The 20,258-nt window shown below is 40.1% G+C and overlaps 1 protein-coding gene across 2 annotated transcripts in view; it reads left to right on the top strand.

Moving 5' to 3' along the window:
• Positions 1-652: 652 nt before the first annotated feature.
• The window catches only part of LOC128380482 (E3 ubiquitin-protein ligase UHRF2-like), a 29,414-nt gene continuing 9,808 nt past the window's right edge, over positions 653-20,258 (top strand). Inside the window, exons 1-3 of one of the 2 annotated variants that reach the window (XM_053340310.1) lie at positions 653-951; positions 10,516-10,908; positions 12,398-12,717. In XM_053340310.1, coding sequence (XP_053196285.1) covers positions 799-951; positions 10,516-10,908; positions 12,398-12,717 — 866 coding nt within the window. In that variant the 5' untranslated portion in view covers positions 653-798. Of the gene's footprint in view, positions 952-3,644; positions 3,728-10,515; positions 10,909-12,397; positions 12,718-20,258 lie in introns of those variants that run through there. The other variant, XM_053340311.1, reaches the window with a different exon arrangement.

The following is a 20,258-nucleotide window of genomic DNA, read 5'->3' on the forward strand; positions in this document are numbered from 1 at the left end:
CAATAAAAAACAATGAATATTGGAAGCTGGCACAGCAACCCAGATTCCAAATTGTTTGGGAACATGATGGGTAGTTCAGCTTAACGAGCTGATCTTAAGAGCCTATCTTAAAGTCTAGCTTTATCATTATTTCAGTTGATACTGTAGTAATAAAATCAGCAGTATTTATTGTGTTTACTCAAATGACCACAAGGCAGACCTGTGATTATGCAGTATTTCAACACAGGAATGCTCTACACAATAATGAAAGAGGAACAAGAGGTTAATATGGGCTCCATAGGTTATTTTTCACCTATGGGCCCCAACCGTCCTACTTGGACTCCTTGTAGGAGCTGTAAAGGGCCGTCTTGTGTCACCACGTCTCAGCGGGATATAGGCTAACGCACTGCTGCTGCAAACCTCCAATTATGTCTAGTTATTATGCAGCTTTTGAGTTATAGTTATCCTCTAAGTGTTTACTAATGCAGACCCGGCTTATTGTTTTTTTTTATTTATCTTTTTTTTTTTTTTTTTTATCAGTGCATTTAGGGGAGAGCTGTGCCTTTAACTGCAAACTGTGCTCGCTTAAACGTTATTTCGCGAGATTTGCTTGGCGCCGCGACCTCATGTGAAACACCTCCTGCGCGACCCAGTCCGACGTTACCTCTGCAGAGGAAAACGCAATGGAGCCCTGAACATTTGTCATTTTTTTTTATATCTCTCTTTTGACCCCTGGAAAAGAATATTAGTAGGCAAAACCCCCCCCACCCCCCTCGCTTCATCTGTTATTTATTTGAGGCGCAACAGGGCGGTGCAACGATGTGGATCCAAATTCGTACTATAGACGGGAAGGAGACGCGTACCGTTGAGGATCTTTCTAGATTGACCAAAATTGAGTCTTTACGGTTGAAAATACAGGACATCTTCAATGTGAGCCCACAACAACAGCGCCTGTTCTACAGAGGGAAGCAGGTAAAAGGCAATTTCTGTGTCAGTCCGTTACGCAGCGGTCGGTTTTCTGGTGCTTTGGCAGGGGTTTTGGTGCTGGTGCTTGGAGTGGAGTGAGTGAGTGGTCCTCTTGGTGTTGTAGCCGTTTCGGACCCATGCGAGCTTCCTGTTTTGATAGGAATTCGCCAATAGTTCTTGCGCAAGAGCCCGGGGTACGCGGTGTGCCAGCCCCCGGTGGAAATAGGCAGTATCCGCATGAATGTGTGCTCACATTATGCATCCGTGTTACATTGTTTGGGTTGGTGCTTCAGAGACTTGCATGCAACAAATGTCTCGCCGACGTAGACGTGTTTGTTTACATTGCCGCCAGAGAGAGAGAGAGAGAGAGGTAGAGAGAGAGAGAGAGAGAGAGAGAGAGAAAAGGGGAACATCGCCCTCTGTTTCCACATGTAGAGCAAAGTAGTGCAGCTAAAGTAACCCCTAACCCTGATGTACACATATAACACTCCTTTAAATATCCATCTCATTATGCATTGTTTTTTTGCTTTGTATTTGTAACATGTGGCGCCAGTAGCTGAGCACCATATGGGAGGCTCGTACATGTGGTGTGTTATGATGATGATGATGTTAATGATCATTTGGAGGGGAGGGGAGGGGAAGGGAGGGGAGGGGACTCCTGGCTCCACGTGCCCTGGCATCTAAAAAGCAAATGTAGTTGTGTTTACAGCGTGGCGTCATGAAGGTATATACACACTGTACAGTGAGGGCAGGACTGTCAGATGACGAGACTGTGCATACATTACACATGTGGATTGATGTGGATGGGTGTCATGCTGTCATGTTTGCACTTCCAACCAGGCCTTTCTTCAATACAGCATAGCACATATGTATGATTTTGATTTGTTTTATATTAGGGGTGAGCAATATGTATTATATCAATATTACAATATGAGACTAAATATCATATTAGATATGTGTTAATGATATATGTGTTGTCTTTTCCTGGTTTTAAAGGCTGCTTTACAGTAAAGTTAAGTCATTTTCTGAACTCATCAGACTGTTTTAGTTCTTCTGATGTTTGCATTTCCCTACTCTGTCATTATATACATATTACTGTTGATTAGTCATTAAACATCTGAAAATATTTTGTCAAAGAACCAATATTTCTCCATACAACATTATTACAACATTGAGGTATTTTGTCAAAAATATAGTGATATATTATTTTGTCCATAGCGCCAAGCCCTATTTTATAGTAATGTACATCTCTAAAACTTTTTATCTTCTATGTCAGGTCACGTTAGGCTAAGTGAAAAAGAGGGAAAAAACTTAAAAAAAAAAAAAAAAAAGATATCTCACATAATCCCATGCTACCTATTTCTTATGGTTTATTCTGCTTTACTATCCAGTACTAGCTTGTAAAATGCTCTAAGCACTTTTCACAATTTCTCATATCATTGATTGATTTACAGTTGACATGCCTATACAAACGATATGTTGGAACTTTCCTTTACAGCATAATATGTCAAATATTTAAATATATGGCTACTATTTATTTTAGAAAAAAGGTTTTTGATAAACACTAAAAAACATTGATTTAATGTGATCATACAAATGTAACTTCTAAACATGATGGTTTTGAATACTGTTGTAAATATGTTAATACAGTACGGTGTCGCTGTGATAATCGCAATACTATCAGTATTTCTCAGTCAAGTTATCATTAATGATGAATTCAGGACATCAACCATAATTTCAACCTAAATGCATTTTTATGTTGTAGAATTTGACTGTAGAATTCATAATACGAAACACCAACAGAGCAAATCTTTGAGCCAGTGCTACAGTGCAACTTCATCTTCGGGAGGAAACAAGTGCAGAAACCAGAATAATTGTTTAAGACCCATTTGAGCCTAAGCCCAGTCTTGAATATTTGGTCACTGGCCTGCTGGGATTGCAATTCCCCCATATTGTATAGACATATTGTGTTAGATTTATATACTGTGTTACTGTGTTTGAACAGATGTTGGTGTATTGTTGAGTGATTGAAGCAAGTTTAATACCAGCAGTTAGGAAAGACAATGAAAAGCTGTAAGCTGCTGCCCTGAGGTGGACATGTGTGTTTGTGTGTGTCATGGCGGATGGTCGCATATGAAGGCCTCAAAGCCTGTGGTTTCTTTTCAAATACACATGGGCATATTTTATGATGTACCACATATACCAACACACATACACACACACACACACTTGTAACTGCCACTGTTAAAGCAATAGATGTATACCCTCGGTGTAATGATGTAATATGATAAAAGAGTTAAGCGTAAACAGTCTGTATCATTCACTGTGTATATATTGTTTGTTTAAATATGTAAATATATGGTGTAAAAACTGGCCCAGTATCACAGTGTGTGTGCGATGTGTGACAAGTTATTGAAAAGCTTCATCCTGCCAGCTGTTGTTTTATCAGCAATAAGCAGAAGATGCTCACTACTGGCAGGATACTGGTGCCGTGATTTTTTTTTTTAGCATATTAGCATAACATCACAAAGCTGATATTAACACAGTTTGACTCAGACTGGCAGATAAGCCCCCTGGGGAAGCAAGCAGCCTACATGATGTGTTGATCTCGCATTGTTTGCATTTCGTCACACTTGTTTTTTATTTACTTCATATGTGTCATACAGTACCAAAGGCCAAGGAATTCCTTTTTTCGATTGGTCTGCTGCATTTTTAAATGGCCTAACCTACTTCATGTTGTGTAATTATGATAATGGTGGTCTAACAGACGTTGTATTCTGAGGTATGTAGTGAGCCGATTCTCTGTTTGTGTGAGGTTTATGTTGCTGGACAGAAAGAAAGAAAAGACTTTCAATGTTAGGAATGGACAAAGAGAGATTTCAAGGCCCACAGTGCTGTTGCTCTTTGATAGAGAGACTAAAGGCATCTCTGTGGGCTACTGCATGTGTTTGTCCTCGGAAAGGAACAATGGCAAAGTAAAGTTGGCAAACCTTGCCCACTAAGGAGAGCTTGTGTTATGAATGCTGAAGTCATGTAAAGAAACAAGCAATATTGGGTTTGAGTAGTTGTGTTACACCTTCTGCAGCAGTGCCCTTGGATGCAGATCTTTTTACTGGTAAACTAATTAGACTGTTTCGAAGTTAAAGCACAAAACAAGACTTTTGTTCTTTCAAGAATTTCATAAACTGCGATTGATTCAATTTGCTTCATTAACTATTAGTTAGCTGTTATGCTGGAATGATTATGGACTGTCGGTGCTGAAATGGCAAAGGCCAAGACTGTGTTGTAAATCCTGTGCTTCCTTCATCTCACTGGAAAATAAGTGGGGAGGGTTGATTAGGGGATTTCCACATGTTAAGTAATGCATGGAATGAGCCAGTGACACGCAGCGTACACTAGCTAGTGCCCTTACATGCACGTAGTGGTGCCTGCGCTCTGTTAGGATTTAGACTCGTAGCAGAATAACTCAGTCTAATTCCTTTTTCAAAATGGCGTCTTGTTTTTCCCCCCAGCTCACTGCGCACGCTGCCTCACCAGTTCAAAGTCATGCTTGCCCTTGAGTCGGAAGGGTCTCAAGCCAGCAGCCGCACAACTTAGCCTCAGTGTTTTGTTTTCTTTTTTCTTTTTTTATGGGGTTTTCAATTTGCCTGTGCACTCCTCGTTGTGTCTCTGTTTCACTTTGAACGTCTCGTGCCACTCACACATTCACGAGCAGGCGCACACACACCTTCCACTGTCCATGCGGCCTTTCTGCTCAACACCCACACTCACTTATACTGTAGGCCTTTCATTTACTAATTGAAAAAAAAAGGTTTGTCTTGTTTGTTAAGTGGTTTAAAGCCCAGCTTGTAGTGCGTCAGTGTGCTTTAAGTGTAATGCTGTCGCTCACGTGTGTGTGTGTTGTTGTTGTTTTTTTTTTAAAACCAAGGCAGCAACATGTTTCATGTCTACATAGTTGGGCTGTCTTCCACTGTTAGCTGTTGCCTATTGTCGGGCTGTAGGAAAGCTTTATTGGCTTGCCCCCTTACACACAGGCAGTTGCTGTGACCTAGATATCACTACAATTTGATTATACATGCATTGATGTTGTGGCTCCTCGAATGATGTGTTTTTTTTTTTTTTGGGGGGGGGGGGGTATAACTGAGCTGTAGACTTCGATAGAGAATTTCAGGGGAAGTGGACTTGGCTGCAGCCATGCATGTACACAGTCACACCCTTCTTTGACAGATTGGACGAACAAAGAGCAAAGACAAAGGGAGGCACTAAACCTGGACTACAACTGCAGCTTTTCTAACACTCCCACATGTTTTCATAGTATTGCCACTCCTTCTCAAAGTAGCTCTAGCTGGCGTGGTGGCCAAATGTTCTACCTGTGAATCGTCAGCTCCTACACTGTGAATAAAGCTTAGATTACAGGGGACTACTGGGCTATTATACTTACCTACCTACCTTTTATAATTGTCTCATATTTCAGTCAGTAGTGGCACATATTCGCATACAGTAAATCTATAAAAAATCTATTTGATTTAAATGTAAACAAAAGGGTGTTTCATAACCAAATTTAAAATGTAGGACTGCAACCTGTCATCATAGGTTGACATGTCACACAACGACTAAATCTCCAGTATGTTTTTAATGCTTTCTAGTAATGATAAAGGGTTGTAGACATCAGTAGTACTAAGGATTAAAAACCTTTCAATCACCATCTGTTTAGCAGGAAGTAGTTTCACCTACATGCCACACTCAATGAACAAAAACAAGACCAGGCCTAAAACTCAGGATCATTTTGTTCTTTGATGACGTAATTATTTAACCCTGAAAACCCAGAAATATGCTTACAGTAAATATACTCAAAATATTGTGTTACTTACTCCCCTCTTAATGCATCAAACAAGTTATACTGACCTACAAACAGGTAGAAATGCCTTGAATTGAGTGTGTATAGAGGTTAGGGTAAAATGTTATGTTTGTCCATTGGTTAAAACCAGCCTTTGTTAACTTGCAATTTTTGTTAAATCATCAGTGGAATTTTTCTGGAAAACGATCGGATGTCCTTAGGCGTCATGTAGACCAAAGATTGAGGCTTGGTAGATGACAGGCACACAGACACACCCCATGTCATTGTTTTTGGAAATATGACCTATTTTACTCAGCTCTTTGCTAAGACGGGCTGTGGGCGGAGACGAAGGCGAAGAATCGTGTAGGAATAGGGGGTTTGGATGGCCTGTCTGAGCAAAGAGGCTAATTTCTTCCTATAAAAACTCTTCTCCACCAGCAGGGTGGGTCTGGCTTGGGTTTCACGCCTTTAAACCTCTTTTTAGAACTTGGCACTGATATTAAATGGGCCATCATGATTTCTCAGTCTATTAAAGGTGCAGTGTATAGAATTTGGTGGCATCTAACAGAACGAACTTGGAATATCATTTTCCAATAAGTTAGTTTTAATTATTGTATAATTGGAAAAATATGTAATTGTAATTGCACGATTTTAGATATTAGAGGGAATGATAATGTTTACATCATTCCCATTTTCACTGAAAATGATATGAAAATGTCAAAATGATTATGGTGTGGTTTTTGTGGGGTTCTTTGCCAATAAAGATATAGAATATGATGTGTAGTCCTGGTCGTCTCTGCAGCACAGTAGTTTATTTAAAAAGGCGTTTTAACACTAATTTCTCCTTTTAACAAATATTGTGCCTCCTGCAATTTAAAAATCACAGTAAGTCATATTGAAGTTTTGATTAAAATATTCATTAATAGTTCAGCCCTAGTTCATTTACTTACTTTTACTTAAAGCCTGTGGCCCCACTTTAGGCATAGGCCGCCAACAAATGCTCCCCAGGCATCCCGGTCCTGGGCCAATTTCTCCAGCTGTCTCCATGTATGGCCAGTTCTCTTCATGTCTGCCTCCAGGTCACGGCGCCAGGTGTTTCTTGGTCTGCCTCATTGACTGTACATAAATATGGACGTCATGACAGCTCCCCAAAAGTGAAGCCAAAACATCTCGATAGCCCCCTGGTGGCTGGTTGCAGAATAGATCATAAGTCCCACCCCCCTGCCATGTTAGTGGATGGGACATAGGCTAAACTAAAAATATCAAAAGATGGTTTCTGTCATTTGAGGTTGTTGTTATCATGCTGGTGCTTTTGTTTTTAATTAGTTATTTGACGTTATAAAAAAGGGGTGTGACGTCATGGTTTACAGCTGTGACAGCTGCTCTCAAACTTCTGTCAGACGACTGGATGGCTGCAGCACCTTCCCCTGCACCGTCATCACACCCTATCCAAGGAGAGCTCTCCGGGTCGCCTTGGTCAACACCAGGAAGTGGCCCTGATGTTGACCAAGATGACCCTGAAAGCTGGATGGGTGGCACATGGCCCATGGATCCCCATTTATAGATGGCAGGTTCTCTTCCACAGAGGCTGCCATGTTGTACCGCCATGTTTATACAGTGTCCCTGAACAGACAAACCAAACACTGGCTTTTGCATTTTTTGAGAGGTTCACAACCACCGTAGGCTATTTGATAGCTTATGTATTCTGTTGTGGTAATGCAGGCAAATATAGTAAACAGGTTTCTTAGTAATCACATTTCCAAATGATTTCTCCACTAAGAGTTTTTAAAGCCTTATAATAAGATACTATGTGGAGGCATGTTGGTACAATAATGAAGCATGATGCAGTATTACAGCCAACCCCAGCACCAGATTCTACTCTATAATAACTATTATAATCTGTAGATTTAGAATGATATTCAAAGATTTGTTCAATGGCAGATATGATCTGATAGAGAAAAGGCAGCGTGAGTTAAATCCTGACAAGGTTTGTCTTAGATGTTGAGTATATTTTTAAAACAGCCACAGGTCCGTCTCTGGTCTTTGTTTGACGTTCTGACATTGTTCTTTGGTGCCTGTTAAAATAAGAAATTAGTCTTTGTGAGACCGCCTGTCGAAATACAGCAGATAAATTAGCCTTGTGGAGAGGTGTTAATGTTATTCCACTCAACAATTTGATACACTCACATGCACACGCAAACACACATACATGCACACACACTGTTGCCATGCCAAGGATTTCTGACTCTGATTTTATTCGAGCCTTTTGAGAATTCTTCAAGTCAAGTGTCTCTGTTTTGTGGAAAGCTTTGTTATGATGTGTGCCCGGTACTGAAGCAAAGTCTCCCACTGGAATGCTGAACTGAGTCATATAATGAAGATACCAGTAGCAATGTGTTTTTTTTTTATTGTGCTGCATTATTTATGATGAAGGAGAAAATGTCATATCCTTGATGATGTTATTAGACGATAGAGATACAACGTGCCAATATTTCTCTCAAAGATATCTTCAACCCCATTAATATAAGAGGTATTTTTTTAATATTTCCTGTCTAGATGGTGGGTCTTTGTTTTGGGGACTATTCAGCGGGTTGTGTTACTGAAGTCAGAGCTGTAACACCTCGCAGCGAGAGGCTGATCACACTGACGGTAATGAAGTTGCTATGGAAAGCGGGTACAGCTCTAGATTTCATTTATATCGTTTGATGCAGCGCATGAAATTCTACTGTATCTAGTTTTGCCACTCGTGTGTTTCTCTCTCCATCGAACCTGTACTTCTCTACAGTGAGGCTGCCTACAGCAAACCCTACCAGCAATCTTATTTGTCTGGTTTGGATGCTCTCTGTTTGTCTATTTGTCATTCTTTCTTAATGCAGTATCAAGTAGCAAAAAGCAGACAGGCAGACAGACGAGGATAAACAATTACTGAGACTAAATCGAAAACCGAGCTTAGGCAGGGAGACAGACAAAGAAATGCTGAGATAGACTGCCACAGGAAGACAGACAGATAGACAGACAGGTGAGTATAGCAACCACTGTATGGTTGTGTTTGCACCACTGCTCCTCTGATCTAAATTTCATGAGACTATTAAAAACAGGGAGGGTTGGGGAAATTGCGCTCACTCCCTCTGCTGCTCTCCTGCTCTTACGCCTCCAACCGCTCTCCTCCTCGCTGTCAAATAACGAAGAAGAGAAGGGGAGCGGGAGAGCGGCGGCCATGCTCGTCTCTCCAGCACAATGGGCTTGTGGGGTTGAGGGCTGAAATGAATAGCTGATGTCTGTAATGAGTTGGCGCGTCCGCCATAAACTCCATTCCTAAGGCAGTAGCTGTTCTGTACACTTAACAGTAGATCGGTTGTGGTAGAAGAGTAAATGCGGGTTTCCAACGGGCCCTCATCTGTTTTTTTTTTTCCTTTTCAAGAGCTTGTTTATTGAAAGAACCATTTTCTGATGCCTGAAAGGGTCGCACTGATTATAGTGATGGTAGTGGTGGTGGGTCGGTGTCGACAGAGATTATATACATGATTCAGGTTCATGCGGGTGAGGGTTGTGGGGAAGAGGGGGGGGGGGGGGTTGCTCTCTTTTGGTTGTCATAGCAACCCAGTCATTTCTCTCCCCCAGCTATATCTCCTATCACTTTAATTCATGCATTCATTTCTTTTATTTATTTTTTCTTTCTATTGCTTTGTAGAAAACCAGAGTGGGATATGTGCGAGTGGAGCGGAGCTGGCAGTTCAGCATCGATTTCTATTTTATTGAAAATGTAGACGAATACCGACGTGGCTAATTAGTACCAGTGCCAGGTAGCTTCTTACCAGTCATAGGTGTCAATGTTACGAATGTTTGCACTACTCCTCAGTTAAATGCATTTAAACACTAGCTGAATATTGGCTCATTTGAGAACAGATGTTGTTGCTCCAAAGCGACATCATTAAATGCCACCGTGGTATTTAAAGGTGTGTAGATTTATTGAAGTGCAGAGTGTTTATTTTAACATCCTCTGTATGCTGTGGAGTGCGTTAACAATACATAGTTACTTTCTGTCACTGTGCTCAATGTTTTCTCTGTCTAACACGTTCTTTGTTTGTCCTTGACAAGCAGCCTGGTGTATTGGTCTGAGGGCGATCCGTAGCACAATGGTGTTCAGTAGATATCACATGAATGTCTGTTAGGAAAGAACTTTGGGACAAGGTTTTATTAAGGATGTTTTAAGTTTTTTTTGTTGATGCCTCTTAAAATATATAACAATTATTTACTATCAGGTAACTATTTGACAGAAAATTTGAGAAAAAAATGATCATTCAACACATTTTATTTGATTGTCAGAATTTCTCAAATATAAACCAGAGCTGCAGCCATTAGTCACTTAGTCAATTAAGCAATTGACAAAAAATGAGTCGGCAACTGTTTCAATTATTTTAGTCACTTTTTAATACCTTTTACCTTCTTAAATGTGATGATCGTAGTAATACCAATGTCCTGAGGTTTTGGACCGGTGGTTTGACAAAAATAGACATTTAAAGGTATCACCTTGGACTTTTGGTTGCAGCCCCAATGCACACTGAATCCCTTTGAGGAACATTTGATCTCTTTCCATTATTTTTAGATGATTAGGAAATAATGAATATTGAATATTGAAAATAATTGTTAGTTGCAGTCCCTATGTGCAGTTATGGCTTTTTGCATCTGTAAATAGTATATCTCAGAGTCTTCTTTCACTTTTACTTTTTTAGATGGAAGATGGCCAGACGCTGTTTGACTACAACGTGGGTCTCAACGACATTGTCCAGCTGCTGATCCGCTCACAGACTGACCCTCCCGACAGCCCCATCACCAAGGACTCCTCAAGCGTCGCCTGTAGTTCAGCTCCTCCCTCTGACTCCAGATCTGAAAGCCACGACTCCCCAGCTCCCATCTCACCCGCTGCTATGGAAACTTCCACCAATATAGACAATGACAGCAGTGACACCACCAGCACCATTAACAAAGCCAAGCCGGACACCAGCGCTACCAGTAACTCAGCCAGTACCAAAAATGGGTTTAAGTCCTCCAGTCCGGTGTTGGACACCCAGCCGCCAACATCCAGCAAAAACGCACTAGTCAACCCTGGAATTGGGATGTACAAGGTGAGAATGGATGAGAGTGTAAATATTTGCCAGCTTTTGAAAGAAACTGACTGACTTGTCTCTTTGCTAAATCCGTATTTATTACAAATCATTCGTATATATATATATATATATATATATATATATATATATATATATATATATATATATATATATATATATATATATATATATATATATATATATATATATATATATATATATGAAACAAGGGTTTTGTTTTATGTATTCTCTAATACAGCATTTTGTAATGATGCCATAAGCCAAGACACTAAAAGTACAAGCCTGACTGTTGGCGTAGTTTCCCTTCTTCATGTGATTTTTTTTTTCCCTCAGCAGTCATCTGTTTCTTTCACCACTGTCTTGTGTTGTAGGAGTCCATCCTGCTTACATACAGTATTCCAGCCAAAATGACCTGAGCCTGCTTGTATTTATGTGTCGTTGTGTGAGAGCTCATGTGTTGGTGTCGAATGTACTGCACCCTTTTTACAGGTTTGAGCCCCTAAATGCCTTTAATTTATAAGGAGTAATGGCATGCATGTACAAGCACATGGCTTTGTAATGTAGGCACAATTCCAAACATCATGTTACAACCTAGTCACTCATCGATTTACAGATTATAAAAGGACTACAGTCAAAGCCCTTGTGTGTATGCGTGTGTGTTTGTGTGTGTGTGACACTACTCTACTCTACTGTGCTCTACTGTGTTTTGCTGGCTTGCTGACTCACATGACTGAGAATTATATGTGTATGACTGGATTCCATTTATGATGCCAAAAGTCTGATCGAGCATCCAGGAAGATCAATAACTGTGTTGGAAATTGTGAAACTTCACTGGATTTCAAGGTCACATGCCTTTACCAGTTTGAAACATTCTCTACAGACTCAGTGTATATTTTATTTGGTTTTTATAAGGGAGCACATGACCAACCATGAAATTTATTACTCGAGTGCATCTCGAACATGAGAAGATTGACATCACAAAACTTACTAGGACGTTTGATGTTAAAGGATTAAATGTATTTCACATGTTTCAGACTTTTTAATAACTTTTTATTTTTTTAATACAATTGCCCACAACTGTTATTACTCACATTAGTCTTTTTAATTAGAATTTGATGAATGAATGATGATGTATGTGTATAGTCTAACAAATCAATTTGAAGAGACTTTCTTGAGATGGGAACCTGTTATTGATATGTGGTAATGTAGTTGGACTGTAGAAGTGCTTAATGTGAAATTATGCTTAATCGCTGACTCACAAAAGCTTTGTGAGTCGTCCATGCTTTACAATTCAGTAATAACACAACGCAACACATATAAAGGCAACAGAAGAACTGGCTGCCTAAGGCAGGAAAAAAAAAATTAATAGTCTGTGTAATGGTGTCCGTTAAGTATATGGTGTGTAGCAAATGAGCTCAAACATACAAAAACAGACAGATGGGCTTAAATGAGACCAGGGGTTAATTGTGTCTCCGTGTCTCCTCAGATTAACGAGCTGGTGGACTGCAGAGACGTGAGCATCGGCGCCTGGTTTGAGGCCTGCATCGAAAATGTGACACGCACTCCCAAAGGACAGATAACATCCACCAAGGGCAAGGTGGGCCGGCCCCCAAAAAGGACTAATGGAAAGCTGGAGGCCGAACAGGGACAGGCCTACAGCCAGGGCCAAACCACAGACAGTAACAGGAATAATGTTGTGTTAAACTCGGAGAGTAATGGAGCCTCCACCTCTCAAACAGACTCTACAGCAACTACAGAGACCAAGGAGAGAGAAGAGGACGTAATTTACCACATTAAATATGACGAGTAAGTGACGGCTCATTATGCTGGCCAACGTTCTGGCTGCAACTGAACTGATTTTGGGTTGAAGTGATAACAAGCACATGGTCTTCGGTTCTAGTAAAAGTGTATGGTGCAGATCGGAATTTAGCATTTTAACAAAACGCTGCAGCACTGACTGTGATTTTGGTCTGGCATACCAAGATCATTCTAGACTATAAAATGCTGCTTAGGTTTGGAATTTGCAGTGCTGCTCCTCAGAGAGTATAGTGAGCATGTGTTTCGTCCTCCTTGCATATCTCATGCAGGGCTCCTGTGTTACAGCACAGCAGAAAATAGGGTTTCGTTCTCACTAGTTCTATCCATGTTAAAAATGTATTTGCTTGTGCTGCTGGTGTGTGGCATTCTAGATAAAAATGTCTACCAGAACAGAAATCCGTGTGTGTGCGTGTGTATGTGTGTGTGTGTGTGTGTGTGTAGGGCAAGTGGCTGCAAGCATCAGTAACAGTAGTTCGGCGTGTTGGGAATTTCAGCCTCCGCTTTCTCCTGGCAGTTCAGGGGATGGAGAAGAGGGGGTTTGTGTAGTTGATGCTACAATTTGGACTCTATCTCTTGCGCTCCCCTTTTCCAGCAAATTCATTCAGAAGCTGACGTTTCCATGGTAACCCATGAGTTCTCAGGAGCATTACTTCTTTGCTTGCCTCCCTCAGCTTTGTCTGTAATTGCTGTGAACATGCCACCGGTGAGACATAGCGTCCTCGCTGTGTGTACCGTACTCTGTGCATATGTGTGTGTATGTGCTTCTGTCATGGGACGTGGTGCCAGAGGAATTGTATCAAGGATTGTTGAGCAGTCAATGTGTGTTTTATTTTAGGCAGACATCATTCCCATTTGACATTTCAGAATTTTCCAATTCCCCGGTATGCTGCTTTTATTTATTGTTTCATCATTTGCAACGGGACAGGAGTGTGCCAGCAGAGACAATTCAATATTGTAAACCATCTTGCGTTCCCCTTTTTATTTAAATTTAATGGTTTTAATTATTTATCCGTTTGTTTGTTGAGGTTATTGTTTTAGCCTCATGTGCCTCTTTTGGTGTATTTGATCGGTAACAGCAGGGAAGGGAGAGAAAGGGAGAGAGATGAATGACTACACAGGTCCCAGGCTAGTTATAAACCTAGGATGTCACAGTAATATGTGATTTACGTCCTCACCCACTGCGCCACAAATAAAATCCTAATTTGTGTGCTGTTGAGAAGCCACAGCTGCAAACATAAAAAGGTCTAAATCATCAGGTTTCTTTTTTGGTGAAAGCTTTTCTTGCAGTCTCGCTCTTTTTTTTGCCTTCTGTTAAATGCGTGGTATCTGTCTCTGTCCTGAGCGCCATTCCAGGTTTCTTCCATCATCTTGTTTGCCAGAGAAAAGTGGAGGGTGGGTAAGAACGCTCCGCCCCCCCCCCCCCCCCCCCCCCCCCCCACACACACACACACACACACACACACACACACACTTACTTACATACATACACGCATACGCACACACACACACACACATGCACAGTCCCCCCCCCCTCCAGTAAACACCTGCCTGCATAGTCTTGAGAAAAGAAACCAGCTCTACAAACCGCCATGTTTTTTGCATGAATCCATTCTGGACAGCATTTCTACACAATGTAATGAGCCCCAAAATCAAAGCGATATATTGGGAGAATCTCCTCTCTGCTGCTACCAAAAACTGGGGTGATGTGTGTGTGTGTGTGTGTGTGTGTGTGTGTGTGTGTGTGTGTGTGTGTGTGTGTGTGTGTGTGTGTGTGTGTGTTGTTGCTCTATAGCAAGACGGTCAGATTTTGGATATTGTAATATTGTGATATGGCAGAAGTGTTTTCTCTTGGTTTTAAAGCCTGCCTTACAGTAAAGAGATGGGTTTTTTTTTTTTAACTTACTGGGCTGTTATTGCTGTTCTATTTTTTTTTGCCTTTTCCCACTTCATTGTAGTCATTATATCCACAGAACTGATGTTTATTTATTGAGTTATTTGGGCAAAAATATCTATATATTGCCCTTAGATTTGTGGTTAAATCATTACTGAGCTCAGCATATGATTTTCTGTAGAGTGAGTAACAAATATAGACATTAAATTGACAAATATAATTTAAGTTAATGTGGTTTTCAAGCAGGCATCTTGATTTTTAATGATGCCTTATAATGTAATTATTTTAAGCATCTTAAAGCAAATGTATGTGCCTCAGCTGCAAAAAAAATCAAAAACTACAAACTAGATGTCTTAACAAGAAAATGTGTATCTTATGAGATAATTTGACCCAAATGAAATAATTTAAACCTGGACGAAGTGTAAGAATCCACATGCTGGCAGGGTTATTAGGAGGACTGTCACCTCCTGCTCTGAGATTACTGCCCCACAGAGGACATTTTTACTTGTCACACTAGGAAAGGCACAGGTGTAAATAGTAAAATTAATGATGGTTGAATTCCATTAAGCTGCTTCAATTTCAGGTTCTTGGTATTGCACATTCTGGTTCTCTGTCACGGCTCACTGGGACACTTGAATATAACGGAGCCATCATTAATATTATTAATTACACCAAAGCTTTTCATACTTAGACAAATCAGAAGTTGTCTGCTGTGAAAAAGGCCTATTTCCTTCCTGAGCCCTGCACAGCATGTGAGAAATCTGTACAGTTTGTAATCACGTCTGATGTGTAACCTTTTATTTAAATGGCTTAAAAGAGAGGCCTCTTAAAAGGGCTCTGTATTCTAATTGACAAGGATCCACATACAGTGTCAATGAAGATATCTTACACAGGGCCTCCATGAGTTTTTCTGTGATTATTATTATATAGTAAGTTACGTCTGAATCACAAGCGGTCTGTTGATTTGGCCATTTCATGCAAGAAAATATTGTTGTGATTTCTTGAATTTGCATAAATTACTATGATCGAAAGATGACTCTTGAGGGACTGGTTACAACAAGTATCTAAAGCTGTGGCAGTTTGCCTGCTACAGGTTTAGCGAAACAAAGTTTAGTTTCAGTTCTCTTTCTCAACTGCCCCGTCTCCCATCTCCTTTTTTGCACAGAGCATTTGTTGTTTGACTGTTGAGTAATATCTAGATCCTAACCAAATATGATATCAGTCAATACTAGATGGCTGAGATCTTATTAGAGATATGCTGAGTGATATGCTAGATTTTGCGGTCATATTTAACCCTAACCCTTTTCACAGGAGGAAAGCATAGGTGCAAATAATAATGTAAATGATGGCTTTGGTTTCAGGTTTGTGGTATAATTATGCATAATGGGTAATGCTTTCATGGCATACTGTGAAATTAATTTGCCTTTTTTGTCTGCTACAGAATAGAATATGTTCTGTAAATTATTCATCAAGTGTTCTCTGAGAAAAAAATCAGACACCAAAAAGGGGGGCATGTATTTTATATTGTTTTGGTTTCATGATGGCACCTCCTAGCTTTAATTAATGCATTAATTCAACCATAGGTTCTCCATCTGGAGAGATGGATTGCTTGTTTCCATAAAGGCAAACATCGTTGCATAAAGCAGTAAGATCAGTGTTCTATCACTGGTTACACTGAGCCTGATTGCATCCTGCTACACAACAAAAAAGCCACAGACTCTGTAGAAGCATCCACAGTCCTGCTCTCATTTATCTAACTTACAAACATGAACCACATCTTGTCCTGCACCTTAGCTTGTATAACGCCACCAAATAAACATTCATTGGGTTAGGGTTAGGGTTAGGGTTAGGGTTAAAAAGGGGAAAAAGTGCACCGCTATAGCTAAATAGCTGCTCACAGCTGCAGCACATTAAATAGCATGTAGACATGCTGCAAATGTCACTTTGGTTCAGTTCTCTTCCACACCACTGCTAACAACATGCTCTCTACACCTGACATGTAGGCTGTAACACACATTTGTTGACTTTGTCTGTTGTTTCTTACAGCCTGCCATCTGCTGCCAGTCACACACAGACACCGTCACACTTCTCCAGTTGACTGAGAGGAAAATTTGAATTCACAATATATTAAAAAAAACATGTTGACATTATTCGTGACTGCAAAAGAAGATTAAATGTGATTTCAGTTCAGGTCTTGAAACAGAAAGGGACCATTATTAATGTTAATACTGTCCCGCTATAACAAATCACAATATCTGGTGTGAAAATGGCCTAATGTTCAACCATATAAGACCCTGCCTAAGTACGTACACACGTATCTTTGTCAAAACTGTTTAAAGTCACTTTCGGTGATCACTGTGCAATCATAGCAGCTATTTTTGTTTGTAGAAAATGAATCTGTCCATTATCTGCACACTCGTAACCTGCTAGATGTTCTTCATGGGTATCAAGAGGGTGTATCAGAGGTGAAATCCTACACACATTATAAACCAAATCTGAGGAATCACTATCTCAATAAATACTTTCAATAAATAAAAATCAGATGTTTGGGGTTAAGTGCTTTTGAAAACTTCCATAACTTAATCAGATTTTTAATGTAAATATTATTACCTACAACTAGGGGTGTGACGATACACTCAGCTCACGAGACGAGACACAATATTGGGTTCACAAGATCGAGACGAGATTTTAACTATATTTTTAAAAAAACTTCAATGAGGAAATAAATGACTGTTCTTTTGTTTGAAATTCACAAAATGGAATTGAAATGTTTTAACTATTCATCTTGTAATGGATCACTTTCTTTTGTTTACTTTCTAAATATATAATTATGATATGCAGTATGCAGCACTGTAAAAGGTTTCTCCATATAGATATTTTATAGATTTTGGTATTTATGGAAATAACAACCATAAATACAAAAGTTAGATACAATCACAAATACTAAAAAGTAAATTATAAAGAGTAGAAACAATTCTAATATAGAAATATACATTAAATAATCTAATTATCACAAATTATAACATATTGTTAATAAAAAATAACATAAATAAAAGTAAATTGCACAAATCCTGTATCACATAAATACACAAGTAGAACAACCTATACATTGTGTTATAATTTGGTAGTGTGACTCATTTTACTTTTTGCATCATTAGGCTTCTATGGCCTCAGGCTCAGTGTAGAGACCTGAGGTCAACTTACCACTGCTCCTCTCCTCATCTCATACTTCTGACTGAGATCTTGTCAGCAGGTGGAAGCTGCAACAAGGTTAATGATCCACACGTGACATTATAAAAATAAGATATGACAAATGCAAATGAGCGATAGAAAACCGATCGTCTTTTTTTTTTTTTTGGTGCGCCCCTTATAGCTTCGCGAGACAATATTCACTTCGACGAGAAATATCCTTGCGATCTCGTGAGCTGAGTGTATCGTCACACCCCTACCTACAAGTTATGATTGATTTTGGGGAAATCAGGTGCTCTGTTATAGCTTAAAATGTGGAAGCTGGTGAAAGTGTGAGCTGTTACATTGGAATGAATCCCTTTAAAGTCAGTTTGATACAAATTTTTAATGAAGTTGCAGTTTCACATTTTGGCTTCAGTTACTCACAGAGCCGAGATTAAGAGACTGCGGTGACTTTGCTTCACTACTGTCAAGTAATTATATTCAGATAGCGTGTTTAGTGTCAGTGGTTTTTTAACTGAGCTGCTTATCAGCAAATGGAGGAATTCTTATTTCATTTTCTCCCTCTTTACAGGGACTTCAGCTACATAATTATGGTTTCAGAACAGAGTGTGAGGGCCCTTCTGTTGATAATTTATGTTGTCTCCACTTCATAACTGATCAAATATGTTTATACATTTCATTTAGACGCACTTTGTATTCATAGAAATTATTTTTGCCTTTCTTTTTTTCCTCCTTCCCACAACTCCAGGAAAAGTTGCCTTTTAATACCAGGCTTTGAGTCTAGCCACAGTGAGAGTGTAGGCGGACAGTCAAGTTAACTCTGTGTGGACATTTCAACCTGACACTGCACATTCAGACCCTCAGACTTGTTGGGATAGTCAGGTCAAATCAGATAAACGATCTGGCGACCACACATCACCAATTTTGGATGAACTTGAAAGCAGCGTCTGTAGAGAGGAGCCTCCACCCATCAACCATGGGCAGTTGCACGAAGTACTGATGTCACCGCCAAAATGTGTGGCAGCTGTTGCCAAGGGCTAAAATGATCCAACACAATACAGACCAGTGCTTTCTGTTCTTGCGGTTGTATCTGATCTCAGATCTGGACAGAAATGTTGTGCTTTTATGAGTTATTAGAAGGAATTTTGTTTGCCGTCATATGCTGGTCAACTCTGAACTAGAGTCATTAGTTGGTAGTTTTGGGTCAGCAAGTACATCTTCAGAAAAAAAGAAATCTAAGGAAGCTGAAGTAACAATATCACAGTTATTGTATGTAATCTATAGAGTATTATGATTAAACATGTTTTGTCAAATGCAGAGAAATATAACCTAGACAAAACCAGCAAGGGCTTTCTAATGAATGTATCACATTGCAGCCTCATTTCAATTGATCTGAGACAGTGGACAGTCATATTTCCCCATTAAGATAATTATAGTGCATCCATTATGTGATTTTGTTGCCTTTTATATGTGTATAAAAGGAATTCAATTATATTTTACCTTTCTGGTCGTTGTAGATCAGTCCCTAAATGTCCACACTAATTAAATTAAATGTCATTCTATATCAGATCGGGTTTTGTAAGACATTTAAGCTTGCAAAATTATTCTTTTATATTGTTGTTCATTTTAATTGTGCCTCCGTCTGTAGCTGGTGCATTCAGAATGAGGGCAGTGCAGACAGTTGGAGCTTGTGTGGTCTGTTCATGCTGAGTCCTATTGTGCTCCAAGGTTGATATTCCTCTCCTGTGTGTGTGTTCACATGTACATGTTGGCTTGTGTCTGTGTGTGTTTGTGTTGCTGGACCCCCCCCCCCCCCCACCCCCACCTTACCCAAAACTGCAGTAATCCCTTGGGCCTAAAAAAGGAAATCCCTGCACTGTGCCCTGGCCTATTCTTCGCTACTTGTGTGCTACAACTCTTACAGTCTACCTCTGTGTGCATTGTCCGGTCAATTTACAATGGCTCGAAATATGCAGCGTTGTCTTCTCAGTAAGAAAGCAAAGCATAAGTGCATAGTCTGCTAGGATAACATCTTAAAATGTCAGGCATTGTAAGTTAGCATTTGTGATTGTTAGCCAGAGCCCAACAGGCCGTCATCGGTTCTGCATCAGTGCAGGCTGTCTGAGAAAGTGTCCAGTTTAGGCTTTGCTTCTCCCTTCTCACCCAAAAAATGCAAACATACACTGCTTCCCTGCCCCTGCAACCCGCTTCCCACCCCCACCCCCTTCACCTCCCGCTGTGTGAGCGGACCTGAGTGTGCAGGCTGCTAACACGTTGTCCCGATGTAAGCATAAATCGAGCTATTGGCAAGCAATGGAGCTGTCAATTCATCCTGTAGTCAGGCCTGATTCTCGCAGCTTAATGATGATTGGCAGGTAGGAAACCTGCGCAATTAACCTCACTACATCTCCACTCCTAGTTTGCTAGACGAGAAGGCACTACACAC

This window comes from Scomber japonicus, chromosome 19 (assembly GCF_027409825.1).
Source record: "Scomber japonicus isolate fScoJap1 chromosome 19, fScoJap1.pri, whole genome shotgun sequence".
NCBI classification, from domain to species: domain Eukaryota; kingdom Metazoa; phylum Chordata; class Actinopteri; order Scombriformes; family Scombridae; genus Scomber; species Scomber japonicus.